The sequence below is a fragment of the Aythya marila genome (assembly GCF_965140915.1).
Source record: "Aythya marila genome assembly, chromosome: 8".
Taxonomy (NCBI): Eukaryota; Metazoa; Chordata; class Aves; order Anseriformes; family Anatidae; genus Aythya; species Aythya marila.
This window is the reverse complement of record NC_139049.1, coordinates 24,830,955-24,845,389: the sequence shown is the minus strand read 5'-3', so window position 1 is coordinate 24,845,389 and position 14,435 is coordinate 24,830,955. Positions and strand designations below refer to the sequence as shown.

At 41.7% G+C, this 14,435-nt stretch overlaps 1 protein-coding gene across 1 annotated transcript in view; it reads left to right on the top strand.

Moving 5' to 3' along the window:
* Positions 1 to 14,435, top strand: part of AGBL4 (AGBL carboxypeptidase 4) — a gene marked incomplete at both ends in the record, with an annotated part of 937,634 nt that overhangs the window by 827,997 nt on the left and 95,202 nt on the right. The window contains one exon of the mRNA XM_082766598.1: positions 570 to 722. Coding sequence (XP_082622724.1) covers positions 570 to 722 — 153 coding nt within the window. The remainder of the gene's footprint in view (positions 1 to 569; positions 723 to 14,435) is intronic.

The following is a 14,435-nucleotide window of genomic DNA, read 5'->3' as shown; positions in this document are numbered from 1 at the left end:
TTTTTTTTCTGTTGGATTACTACAAAGCAGAGTAAGACAAATTTCCAGGCAGATTAGGTAGGATTAGAAATATGTGGTATTTTTCTTTATAAACTGAAATAAACTGCATTGGAAATACTGAAGAAAGTCTTATTTACACAGTTTTGAGCCTGTCTTTGCTGGCTGAAAGGGTACATCTGCATATTGTAATGCAGAGCCATTCAGAGATGCCTGAACAGTCATGCTCTGGAACTGGAAGGTACATGCTTTTATCAATGGCAAGGAGCCCTGTGGCAAAGAGGACAACAATGCCTATCTGCACAGTATCCTGTGCTGCATAAATGTTCCAACCTGCTGAGAACAGCTAGAGGAATGTTTGTCAAGGCCTTGAGCTGCATCTTGCACACAACCCCAAGAAGACATGAATGGCTGGATGCATCAAAACAATGGCTTTGGTGTGGCTCTCTGACACTGGCACCATGGGTAGACTCAAGGAGGGCAGTACTGGATTTACAGAAGGCTTCGCCTACATAACACAGTTGTGATTTATCTCACGCTGTGTTGTTTTGTTCTGTTCTTCCTCTCAACAGAAGATTAACCTGGAGTTCTATATTGACATCCATGCCCACTCCACCATGATGAATGGCTTCATGTACGGGAACATCTTTGAAGACGAGGAAAGATTTCAGCGACAGGCTGTTTTACCCAAGCTACTCTGTCAAAATGCTGAAGATTTCTCTTATGTAAGCAATGTTTCTCTTAATTCATTTGTGTGTGTGTGTCTAATTTATTTTTAATGATAAATATTTATCTTAATTGAATTATGTGAATTTTATTTTCATACCAATAGAGGTCTACTTAAAATTTTTGTCATGATTAGACACCATCTTTCCTCCTACATTCACCTTTCTCCTAAAGTGATAAATTTTGATCTTGTGTATGGTTATTAGACACATGAACAGAAGCATGTTTTTCATCTTCTGTATTATAACCTTCAGTTGTGATTTATTAATGCACTTAGTTTTTATCAGAAGAAGTTTTAGCTTTTGATCAACTGGATTGGGTTTATTGTTTTTATATGATACATTGGTAAACTTTTGACTCATATACTTTAAATAATGGTATAACATCAAATGACCCTCCCGCCTGCCTCCAAATGATTGTTCACCACTCCTGGCCCATGTTACACACCTATGGGGCTGCCAGCTCAGCTGCATCCAAATAGCTCTCCCTTGCTCTGTTTCAATCTACACACTCCAGGTTTGCTTCAGTGGACAGTCTTTTAAGTAACAGTTGTTTGGTGCCCTGGTTTGCTTTGACTAGGATAAGGAGCGTTTACAATTACATCTCAGCCAAGGCAGTAGGAACTTTCAGACATGAGGCAGTGGATGACATTTGACAGCCATATAGTGGGAACAAGCACCGTTAAATATCACTTTGGAATCCTGCACTGAGCAGAAAAGAGTGCAAGAACTTACTGTTTGGGTCCTGATCTTATGTCTGTCATGTTTCTAACCCCCTTTGTTACCCACAATACATTTTTACCATTCCTGCTACCCCCTTATTGCTTATACCTCATCTTCCTGGCACAGAGAGATAAGCACAGGTCTCCTACAGCTGGGCATGATGCCTGCCTCCTCTGCAATGCCATCCCAACCAGCCTGTGGCAGAAGTGGTAGATGGAGGAGGACAGGAACCCTTCCGTGCTGCATGTGTTTAGCTCTACAGAAACAAAATCTGACACCAGACTAAAAAGCAGACAAGTCTGCACAGCATAATTGGAAAAAAGGCCATTTTCATCATGGCAGGAATGCTAGCCTGAAGCTTTCTCATCAAGAAGCAGTAGAGAAATCTTTTGTCTTGTGTTTGTGCATATTGCACTGTGGAGCTTAAGAATAGAAAGTGGGTATTGAAATGGAGCTGTGCCACTGTTTTCTTGACAGATCTGTTCCAGCAAAAAGGAAGAGGAACCAAAACTCCTGACTCCTCTCTGTTCCTCTAGTCTATGGTAGTTTGTTTTATGAAAGAGTGGGAGAAAGTTTGGATGGGTTGCTGGCACTTCTAAAGCAAGGCAGAAGATATCTTTACTTCTTGTATTTTCTGTTCCAAGGAGGGAAGTTTCTTATAGACTGAATGTTTCCTTCTTCTTCTCAGGATGTACCCACAATAGCAGCTGGCTGGATATTTCCTGGTGGGGTTCTGTTGCTTCTTCTGTTACCCCATAGTATTGGTACCATTGCCTCATAGGATTGGTTAACCATTGTCTGTTTGGGGGGATTCTGGGAACTGCTGCAATTTGAAGTTTTCTGGAGCCAGCCACTGCAAGGGCTTCTCAGAAAACTGTCCAGAGCACAGAAGGCTGAATTGATACTAAAGAAGAAGAAAAAGCAGATGTAGCTGTTCCCAGATGTTTGGAGCGTGGGGAAGCTGGGGTACGGTTTGAGAGCCTGTTTTTGTCAGTGAAGATCTCAGTAATGAAGTTTCTTATCTGCACCTGTTTGTTTTAAAAAAGAAGAGTTGTTAAGGGGGTGCTAACAGATCATAGCTATGAATACTTCCAGTTGATAGGAATTTACAAATTTTGTACTCCTGTGTGGGACATCTCTCTGTTACTGTGGAAGATTGTGTTCTTCTAAGTGCAAGTCTCAGTTGGAAAAGGGAAAATCTTTGAGAAAATGACATAGGATAGAAGCCAATAACTAAATAAACAGAGCAGTCTCTCCCTTAGACTCTCAATCTCCTTTCTGTAGAAACCAGCAGTCAGGCATACATGTTGACATCCAGTGCATCATAGTTTGACCCAGGTGCTGCTTGTACTCAGTGCACTGGGCTTTCAACCTACATTCTGCTGATCTCTTGAGACCAGAAACTTTTCCCCTGCCCTCCATCCAAGCCATTCTTCTGAGGGCAGTAGAGGGTGTAGAGGTGTTGGAGGAGGAGACAGCCACAAAGTGTCCTGTGTCTGTGAAGCAAGAGGAGTGAATGTTACTGCTGGGTCTGAGTGGGAAAGTTTCTGTTCCCTTGTTTTCAGCTCCAGCCATGTGGGTTATGTGACTCATTAGAAATATCAGGGGTGAAATTTGCCGCTTGAAAGAGAGGAAAAGAATCCAGAGCTTCCTGCGTTTTCTAAAAGGGGGGGAAAGAAAATTGTTGAAGATTAAAAATAGTGTATGTAAATATGCCCTATTGACTGCTCGAAGGGAAGGGGAGAAGTGCATCGTTAACATTACCAGGCTGGTGTTTGAAAGTGTGGGAATGGACCACTGTTGTTACTAATTAATTTTCCAAAGCTTCAGGAGGTCTCATTTACATTGTATGCTGCTGTGGCCATTTGTTGGGATTATAATACTTCAACAGCAGCACTTCAAGTGAAAACTGGCGGCTGCATGAAGTGTTGTCCATAATTGACTAGCTCCATGTCTTCACACAGCACAGAGACAATGTTCCATTATGTTATCCATTGACAGTATCATTGAAAAGATTACTCTCCTTAAAGCATCTGTCAACCTTGATTGATTTACAAGGGACAAAGAACTGAAAAGGTTTGAAGTGCGGGTACAATTTTTGCCACCGTTTAGCATACATAATGGTTCTCCTTTGATGTCAAAAGCTCATCTTCTATTAATAATGCAGAGGGCTTTTGAATGCAGGCTACTTGTATGGAGTTCCACACTAATAACCTACTTGCTGTGAAATGGGATTCACTTTGGAGAAGCAGTCATTTGTCTGGGTTTTACATGTTCGGAATGAATCCCGACTCAAAGGGATTTCTTTCAGTGCTCTGCATGATTGCAGCTGAGCCCGGCACGGGTTAGGGAAAGCAGGCAAATCCTAGCCTACTCCTCCAGCCGAGAATCTGGCAGAAATCACGCAGCCAGATGCAAAGGAGCATGAACAACAAGCCTGGATGATGCGATCAAATGCCTTGTGCCGTTTTGTCTGGCAACCTTCTATTAATATACTTTAGAGTGCATTTCATGCCTGGACTGCTTTCTTCACCTGTCATTTCCAATAGGCCTTTTTATTTAAATGACAGCATCTGAGGGAGGCAGGTGATTAAAGTAGGGGATGAAGAGGGGATTTGTGTCTGCATGGTGTTGTAGGACCAAAGGCAAGTCACCCAATGTCTCTGTACCCTGTCTGCTGAGCAGAACACTTAACCTCACAGTATGCTGGAAGGCTGACTGCAGTTCGCAGGTAAAAGTTGTGAAAGGGAACAGAAATTCTTCATTTCTGTGTGGCTTCAGAAATGGAGGCCTGTCTTTGGCTTGGCTGTCAGCACGTGAAGGGGAAAGGGAATGAAAGAGGAACGAGGAAGTTTTGCTCTCAAAATATGTGAGAGATTCTTGGGAAGCTGTCTGGGGGGAGGGGGAAGGACAAATTCTTTAAGGAAAACATTTCATGATTTCAAGGTTTAGAAAGGCTATTTTTACACACTGAGAAGTAAATAGAATCAGTATGAAAGCTCTAGCAGTGAGAGCTGACAAGCTCTTTTGAAAGGCTGACTCACTGGGTTTTAGGGAGCAGCTGTTGACACCACGTCTGAGTGCATTACACATCAGCCATGGCTAGGAGTTGGTGCGGTGTTTGGAGGGGTGTTCTTCATTTGACCTTTCTTGTTCTGGAGAGTGGATTAGTCATAACGACCAGACACAAGCACTTGAACATTTCAAGAACCTGCTAGTCTTAGGAGTGGCTAATTTCGACCTTTGTGACAGTATGAGAAGAGACCATCTGTTCTCTCTGGTTCATTTAAAAGAAACAACCACAGCCATTCGTGGGTAGCTTTATCATTTTGTAAGGATTGCTTTTCTTTGCAGTGAGATGAAAAAGACTGGCCTTTTTAAGTACTTGGCTTAATCTCGTGGGGTTTGTCGGTTTATTTTGCTTTGCTTTTGTTTGTTTTGTTGTTGTCATTCCTTTTGGCTCAGAACTGGTGGTATTTGGGATACCTTTGAGTTCTCATATAATTTTTTTGCTTTCAACCTCCCAGCAGAGCAGCTTCTATGAAATAGTGTCTGTCCTCCTTTGTGTGCTGTGGTTAGCCAAAGACCCTAGTAGAGACTTGGGATCCCATTATGCTGGGCACTGAGTTAACCTTCTGAGGAAGTCTGCAACTCCCAGAGCTTTCAGTCATGCTGGGAAAGAGAAGGAGAGAGGGTGGAAAGGGTACTCGCTTGGGGAAATCACAGAATGAAACCCAGGTCTCCCAAGTGCCAATCCAATGCCTTTGTCAGCAGTTCACACAGCCTTCCCCGTGGTTTATGCTGTGCTGCATAATCAGTAGTGAAGTTTCTGAGCAAGGACCTGCCTGCTTCACTTTGGGAAAGGCAGATCTTTGAGAGTCATTGTCTTGGCAAGATGAGAAGACTCAAACATGAAATGGCCTGGCCTATTACTTTCTGTTGTTGATTTTTTTTTATTTTTTATTTTTTTTTTAAGTTCATTTAGACTTTTTTAGCCTGGATATCTAAAATTGAAACAATCAATTCAAAGATTTCGATCTATTTGTATTTTCTATTGTTTTCCTGAGTTTCACATGATCTAAGTCTTATTTCCACAGCACAGCCTTAATCTGTCCAAGCTTTCTAAGGGAAGCTGTGTTTCTTCCAGCAAACCTCCTCCCATCTACTGGCTGTTATCACTTAGCCTGGCTAGACATCTCCTTCTCAGTCTTTTGATCCCTGTACTAATCCCAGTGTATTTGGGGCCATGTCTGAAACAAGTGCTGGCACAAGTGCCAGAGGGAGTAATAATAGCTGGTGAACATTCAAGGAGCAAAACTCAATAATCTCTTCTGAAATAAAGAAGTACAAACTTGTGTTGCATGTGGCTGAGAAGGAAAAGGTGAGCAGTAAGAACGTTGCTCACACCTGAGATTCATCCCAAAGTAAAATCCAGACGCAGTCCAACCACCATCTCCTAAATGCTTCTCTAATGTTTTCGACAAAAAGATCATTGTCTCAGAAAGGCAAAAGTTGTTGTGTTCAGGTGGGCTTTATTAACATCATAAAAACTTAACAGATCTACTCCGAAATCTGTTAAAACTTGAGGACAAAAAATGATCCTACCTCCTTTTTTGTTGTCTTATACCAGGGCATTCCCAGGAAGACAAATACAGCTATTATTTGCTTTATCGCCCCTCTGGGATGAATTTCTGCTCACTGCTTCACTTCTTGGACAGTTTCTCCATTTCTTTATTTATATATTTATTCTTGGAGATTGGGAAAAGGGAGAGAGGAAGTGTGTCTGGTGGCACAAGGAACAGAGCGTAAAGCCTGTGCTTCTGAGTATGATAGGTTTTGGTCTCACAAGAGAGTCATGACTAAACCAAACTGCTCTGTTACATTGTGCTGAGCCAATCCACCCCTTTTTTAACACAGAGGGTTGAATTAATTTGTATTTTAAAGAAAAGGGGGGGGGGGGTGCGGCAGTAAATGGATTTTCTTTCTCTACTTTCTTGCTGTGTTGTTTGTGCATATGAGTTGACAGTACCTTTTTCATCCCCACACAGGTAAAAATTTTGAATAGGCACAGAAGAAACAACTTCTCATAGCAATTTTATGGCATATTTTCAAAGGCCATCATTATTCTTACCTAATGTCAAGGAACTGGGAGCAGGTGACAGACTTCCAGAGTGGCACAAAAGAAAGGAGCTCCTTTACATTCAAATGCAAGTCATCTCTCTTGTAGAGTGGAGAAAATTTCACTGAGCTGGCACAAACAGTGCCATAAAGGAGAGGTAGAAAGTAGGTTAAGAACTGTGAGCCTCACCCCTTCCCAGGATCTCTTTCTGGGTATTATCGCTTTAAGTGATATAATTAACATATATGTTAATATATGTAGAATAGAAATCTGATTTAAAGAACTGTTTCTGGAGCAGTGAGAGAGCCTAAGAAGACTGGATGTACATTACACAGCACCTCCTCATGGAGAGTTGTAATCTATTCTGGATCTACAAGTGAGCAGAACATCTCTTTGCCATACTACAAACCACTTTTCCTGCAGACTGTTCAAAGCAACTGCATGCATGATGGTTGAATTTTCCTTTCTGCTTCTCATTGTCCTAAGTCTCTATCATTTGTATAAATGATTATGAAAGCACTCCCAGGAGACTGCATACACGCTCATAAAACTATTGTAAAGAGAAGAATCGCAGGCTATTGCTAGAGGCTATTTTATTGTATATTTTGAGGAAATGTCTCATTTTCTACTGATGAATAGGGAAACTGAGAACTCCAGAGATGCAAGTTATTTTCTAAACGGCGTGATTATTCTGTGGAGCTTAGGCTAGGAAATGCCAGCTTTGGCATCTTCAAGGAAGGATGTGCTCTGGGAAGCTGAGATTGCATTTTTTTTTTTAAGAATAAATAAATAACAGGAAAAGCAGATCATTACCCTGAATCATGTCCAGTTCTGTTATATGTTATACATCACTGGTCAAAGCTTGGGCTGGCTATTTGTAGGGAGATAGGCTCCAGACATTCTCTGCTTTGCGGGTGATGGGTTTGGGTGTAGGTTAATGTCCGGGTAGGCGGCTACATGCCTTCTGATGAGAGGGAGAACCAGGCTCACTGAAGAAGAAGCTGAGAGATCCTGAGGACGTATGTTTTGGAAAGACTACATCGAGTCTGTGTATGTGAGGATGTGTTTGGGTTGGCAGATGCTGATGATAAGAGGAACTCCAGCCTAGGCTTGCTTAAAGGATGGGGTAAAACCTGCCTCCTTCTCTTGCCTTTCCTGAGTAGGTGGTGATGGGCTGCCAAGCCCTGTAAGGGTGTGCTCGACTGACCTTGTGAAAGCCTCAGGTAAGGCCGCTGCCACTGTGCTTAGCTTGGCTGCAGAGCATTGTTTAAGAAACTCTCTTGGAAGACCCACTGCTTTGATTTGGATTTGGTTGTGCTAGCTGTTGTGGTGAAGGCAGTAAACTCAATAAACAACTTCAGTGCTGTAGCACTCAGGGAGATGGGAGCTATAAGTACATTTCAGTGCATGAGAATGAATTCTGGGGAATGCGAAAGGCCAAATTCCCACTCTGGTGCTGCCAGTGTAACTGGTCCAGGGTGCAGAGACAGGCAGCGGAGACCTCCAGCAGTCCTGGAGCCAAATGGCAGAGCACTGTACGGAGCCAGCACAGATAATGGGAGGTGAGAATAAAAGTGCAGCTATCGTGATTCGCACAAGTGAACTGCCAAAACCCTGAAGCATGAAACCCAGTTGGTTTTTTAACCACTGAGCTTCTGAAAGAAAAGCTAATTTGGTTGTTTTGGTTTTGAGACAAACTGAGAGCTTCTAAAGCTCCCTCCTTCCAGCTCCTCTCTTAATGGCCATGCAAATATGTGTTTTTATCAGCAAACTTAAGCAGGCATGACTGAAAGTCACTTGGGAGGGATGGGGAGGGGGAGAAAGATGTGGTGTTCCTTCACTACGCATTAAAGGAATAATGGAGCCCCTCAGGGAGCAGATGTGTGTGTGGTGACAAAGTACTTTTTAAACTATTATTTCTCTGAGGAGAACTTCACTTTGAAACCTGACAGTGCAGTGCTAGGCAGGTCGTCTTCATGGTATGCCTACAGCATGATGCTGCCTTTAAGGAAAAGGTGATTGCTGTCTACTTTCCACCAAGTAGGAGGAGGAAGGAAAAATGAGCCAGGTAGTAGAATTGGTGGAAATGTCTTAGGATTTGAGAATATTTGGTTTTAAGGTTTCATTTTCAGGCTTTTCTCTTTCACATTCTTAGGACTAGTCAGATCTCCTCTGTCTCAGACTTCTGCAAATCTTTATTTTTTTTTCCCTTAGTCCAGAGAATATTCCCTTATTAAACCCAAGGTTTGCTGCCCACCTCAGTGCTTCCTACCAGACACAGAAGTTATGAAACAAAAAGCTGTTAACTCTGGAGCTGTCAGCAAGAAGTAAGAGCACCCTGTCACAAGAATATCAACCCAATCTGTCTGTCCCTAAGGGATTTGAAAAATCTCTAAGTAATGGGATCCCTATTTGAAACAATCCTGAACTTTTCAAAACCTCCTCTACCCAAATTTCAGTAGTCACAAATGATTTTGAGATTGAATGTGTTTCTCTCCTGTGCATCAGAAATGCAGCAAAGCTGCAAGGTGAGATGAGTCAGGGAGTCATTTTGAGCTCTGTTGCCATTTCATCACATCTCTGCTCCCAGAATCCTTCCTCTTTACCTGGTGCCTCCTTCAGATCAGCTTTCTGCTACCATCTGCCTTTGGGATTTTCTTTTCTTTCTTTTTTTTTTTAATCCATCTACATTTCAGATGCTGTCTGCAGCTTGTTTGTAAAATAAATTGGAAGAGGGCTGCCTGAAAGCAGCCTCCCGAATGCCATGATTTCCATGTCTCCAGACCCAGTTGGCATGGAGTTGATAGTCTATCACAAAAAAACACTAACACATATGCTTTCCAGTCTATTAAGAGAGTTAATGGAGCTGGTGAGAGGTGGGTGTGAGAAGAGAGTTAAGTTGGCTTTGGAAGTGAGAAGTTTCCTCGGTGCTTCCAGAGAAGTAAGGAGCTAAGTTTTGCTTGTAAGATAGCGTGATGAGCTAGCAGCTGTGAAGAGTGGCAGGGTCAAAGCAGTGACTGCTGGGCACACCGTGGCAGCAATTAGTTCTGCCCATACGGGGAAAGTGAGCTGCCAGTTGCACCCCTCTTATTGCACCCTGTGGAGGGGCTAACAGAAGAGTCACAATTTGTAATATCACAATTTACAACCTTCCGTGGCAAAGATTGCAAAGACGGTGCATTTCTGTGCTCTCTTTCTGACTTCCGCAGACTTCAATAAAGCACTCTAGAAAATGGGAGTGAGTGAGTTATAGTTGGTAGCGTAAAACTCTTCATAGAGATAGATTTGACGTCGCCTGGGCTCCAGTCCATTTCCCAATGGCACATCTATTCTTCCCTGATGACAAGTCTGTCGCTCCTTTTTTCTAGAGCGCTAACTACTAACTTTTTTATTATCACTTTTTTGCTACACTGGGACAGTGAGTTGAGGGCTCAGAGAGGTCAGACCTCCAGAAATAAAGCTTGCTCTTCAGCTGCGAGAGCAGAATCAGCAGAGAACTGTGATGAGGTTGTAACTGAGTTGTAACCTAATTACACTTGGCCACTGTTGGTGCTGGTGGATGAAGAACATGAAACAATTTGTATGCACATTCCCAGTTTATCCCATTAGTTAAAGTGCTTATTGCTCACCTGCACAATGAGCAAAAGGTGTGGCAGGTGGTGGTTTTTTGTTTTTTTATTTTTTTGGTTTGTTTTGAATTAAGGAAGGGATCATTTCAATTGTGAAATAAAGCTAATTTCCCAAATGGAAATGGCATAAGATGACCCAGAATATTTTTAATTATATGTTGTAATATGAAGCCATTCTATAATTATGAATCCTCTTCATTTTTATGTCGCTGCTCTTCTCCAGGGAGGATTTCTAACAAGATTCTCTGATTTTGTGAGAGTACAGTTGAAAATGCTACATTCCTTTGTAAAACAGTTCCTGGACTTACCTCAGCTATCTACACAGGCATATGGGAAGGATGTCTTTATTCTGAGTATGCAGATACTCTGTTTGTAAAGACAAATGATCTTGTGGGAAACATTTGCATGCACACTAGAGCTCAGGTTTTTGAAACCATATGCAGTTTGCTACTTCCTTCCATGGGCACATAAGCAATCAATAGTTTTGCAGGAGATGTGAACAGCTGGTAAAATGTATCTGTTGGATTACAGGAACCCCCTAGACCTTGTTAAATCAGAAACTCATCTTTCTCAATCTGTCATAGCCTGTGACCAGATTTCAGGCTGGTTGATGATTTCTCCCCTAATTCATTTCTGAGTTATCTGTACCTTGTAGTTTCCTTTCTTGCTGGGTTAGAGAAACACCTAAAGATTGATTGTAAATGATGTGCAGTCTATAGCCTGGTTCCCATGCTGGGAGCCTGGTAAGGCCTGACTTGCTCTGTGGTTATCCCTTGATCCTTTTTCTTCCTAATGTGTTTGGTAATTTCAGAAGACAAAGATTCATTCCCCAATAACTCTTGTATAAGGGTGTAATGTTTTTTGTACCATGTCCTTTTCCCTTGCCATCAGTGAAAGGTAGAACTGATGCTCCCATCCATCACAAGCTGGACACTGAGCCTGACTGATATTTCAGCCCTTTTGGGCATCTCATCTTTTATAGAAGAGTGGGACCAGATTTACTGGATTTTGCCTTTTATTTTTCCTCTTATGTAACCTGAGGCTTCCTCATGGTGTTGCAGGACAAGTGCACTGTGAATGCATATACACTGAGGAGGTGATCCCATCATTGCAAGCCCCCACCAAGCAGAAACTTCTCAGCATCCAAGTCCATCAGGAAGCCTAAGGAAGAAGGTCTTGGGCAAGTTCAGTCAGATGTAGAGCTGTGTTGTTTTCCTTTTTGTATTTGGAGCCCCTCTTCTGACTTTGATACAGACAAGCAGAAGCAATCAGTAAACTGCCTGCCCTTACTTGGAATATGGACTGCTCAGGGCATTCATTCCATAGCTTTTAGCAGGACAGCGGAGCAGTGCCAAGGAACCAGGAGTGTCTCTCTGCCATATGGAAGCTGCCTGAGCTGTTGAACCTGTGATCTAAGGGGCTGAATTCTCTAAGGAGAGTCACTGCGTGGTCAAGTGTCCTCAACAGCCAAGAGACAATGCTGCCCTGGAGACAGGGGTTCTGGCACATTGAAAGGTCTGACCAAGGGCCAAGATTTTTTTTTTTTCTTCTTCTTTGAGACTACTCCAAAAAGAACTTGCACACTGATTTTTTTTTTTTTTTTTTTTTTTTCATATTTTCTTCCCACCCATCTCTTTACTACAATACCTGAATAAGGTCCAATTGGTTTATGAATTTCTCTATGCTGTCTGGAGGATCCTTGTAATTCCCCATGGGAAAACCAGTCATACAGAAGGCGTTCAGCAGAGCATGGGGAGGAGGGATGAAATCTGGTAAGGAGGCCTGGGAAATCTGCCACAAATGCCTGAGATGTAGAGAGAGAAGCAGAAAACCTTGAGGCTCCCAAGTGTGTGTGAGGTTCCAGGTGTAGTTTTCTGATGTGTTTCTTCCCAGCAGAAAGTGGGGGAATCCTTCACCTTTCCTCATCTTACTCTTTCAGCACTGGATTCTTGTTGCTTGGCACCTCCTAACCCTGAGGATAGATAATTTGTTCACTGAATTTTCTCACGCAAGCTGGGAAGCAGTCCTTCTGTCAGCTTTAATATATATGTGTGTTTTAATAATGAATTACTGTTGATTTTATACAAATATCTCTAATTAAGAACTTCAAAATCTTTGATTTTTTTTCCCCCCCTGCTTCCCTCCCATGCCCACCCCCATCCCACCCTCCACAACCCCCTTCTCGATTTTGTACTTTTTGCTGCTGCTGCTGTTGACACTCCCATGCAATTCAGCCTTGGAGAAATAAATATTTGTTTAGCTGTTCTCCTGCTGTGCCTGCTCAGTGCATTTGCTTAATGATGACTTGAGTTCAGCTTTGCAAGGGTTTTAGAGCAAGAGATTCAGAGAGAACAACAGACTCATTTGTGGACAACCTGACCCATGTTCTTTCCCCCTTTTCCCCAGAGTAGAGTTTGATTAAATAAATGTGAATGCAAAAGGTTCCTTCTTTGCCATGGGTTTTCATAGTCTTTGTTTCAGCATTATCAGTTGCCAAGATCAGTTCTGGTAAGCAACCAATAGTCTGTGTGTTTATTTTTCCATCCTATTTTTCTTGAGTTGAGACAGTGAGTAGAAGGTTGAACTCAAGCAAGTACCTGCAGTCCTTCCTTGCCACTACTTGAATTGTTTTGAATCTGGAATTTTCTTCTTTTCATCTGAAATACAAAATCATGTTCTGGCTTGTAACATTTATTCTAGAGCCAAGCCCAAGCTGCTGTTTCCAAACTTGCATGTGTTCATATTTGAAAGGTTTACATTATATTTTCTCTCCCTCACCCTCCTTGAGTCAAATCAGAGATCTTTCTTCTTAGTGAAGATAACAAGTTGATCTGTGCCATCAGACTTTTTGTTGTTGTTTTGTTTTGTTTGCAATTTGTGGACAAAGTTAACATTCAGACTCTACGTTTGTGCATCTAAGTGAAGCCCCAGCCCTGGAAGTGTAGCACTACCCAGTAAAGAAATGAACAGATGATTTTATTAATGATGTGGCCACCGTTTGAAGGTTTGTTTGTTTTTTTTTTTTTTCTTTGCACAGGTGAAACTGGAACTTATCTTACAAAAAAAAAAAAAAGAGAAAATAAAATAAAATTACAACATAAAATAGCATTATAAAATGCTACTTCCAAACTCTGGAAAGATCTAAATTTTGTTTTCTTTTTTGGCCATTTAAAAATCCTTCTTCGAATTATTTACTTATGCTTCACTTCTGAAATATGTCAAGTATAATTTTGCCAATAACTAGATCCAACTTCTGAGCTATTTTCTGCCAGAAAGCAAAAATCACTTCAGTGAAGTAATACATCAGATCTCTCTTCATCTATTTCCAGCTGATGAGGTTTCAGCTTATAGCAGAGATTGTTTTTTATTAGGCCCTGAGTACATGACCTGGCACTTGTGCAGCTGAGTTTCATCTGCGTACTATCACTCCAGTTCTCAAAGTCATCCCACTGCTTTTTTTTGTATGATACTCAGAGCCTCCTCCATAATGATGATTCATTCCACATTGTGTCATCAGCAAATTTTGTTGGCATGGTCCTCCTTTACTGTGCCAAGGACTGTGATGAAAATATTATGTAAGATTTATATCAAGAATAATCTCTGAGGAATTCAACTAGTAACCTTTCTCGAGCCTGATTGAAATCATGGGAAATACAGATATAAAAAGGAGCTCGTGTCCAAACTGTATCCCAAAGATAGATGGACAGATACCTGACAGATACTTGTCCAATTTGTTCTTAAACGTAGTTGATGAGATTCCATAATCTTCATAGATGTTCTACGTCAATCAGTACCTGAGTTTCCTAACTATGGGAGCATTTCTGTCCCCAATGTCTGCCCTGAATCACTTCTCTAACATTTCTCTGTTTTTTTCCTGTGCTGAGCAGTGCCATGTTCTGACACATTGTCTTCTTCTTTGAGCTGGCTTCGTACATGCTTCGTACACCCATATTCACCAGCTGATGCTTTTGTGCATTAAATGTTCCACATTCATTTGAACATGAAGCACAGTCCACTGAAATCAGTGTGTACTTGAGGCAATCCCCAAGAGCATGATCATCTTCCTTTCTGCTTCTGATCTTAAGTGAAGACAGAGCTTTCCTCAGTTCCAGAGTCTCGGTAGTCTTTTGAAGACTTTGCAGGTATTCAGAGAACTTTCCCTCTTCCAAACCTCCTTGAGTATTTCATTCCATAGAACAAATTAGCAATTAATTTCTCCATCAGTTCTCAAGAGCGCTTTAT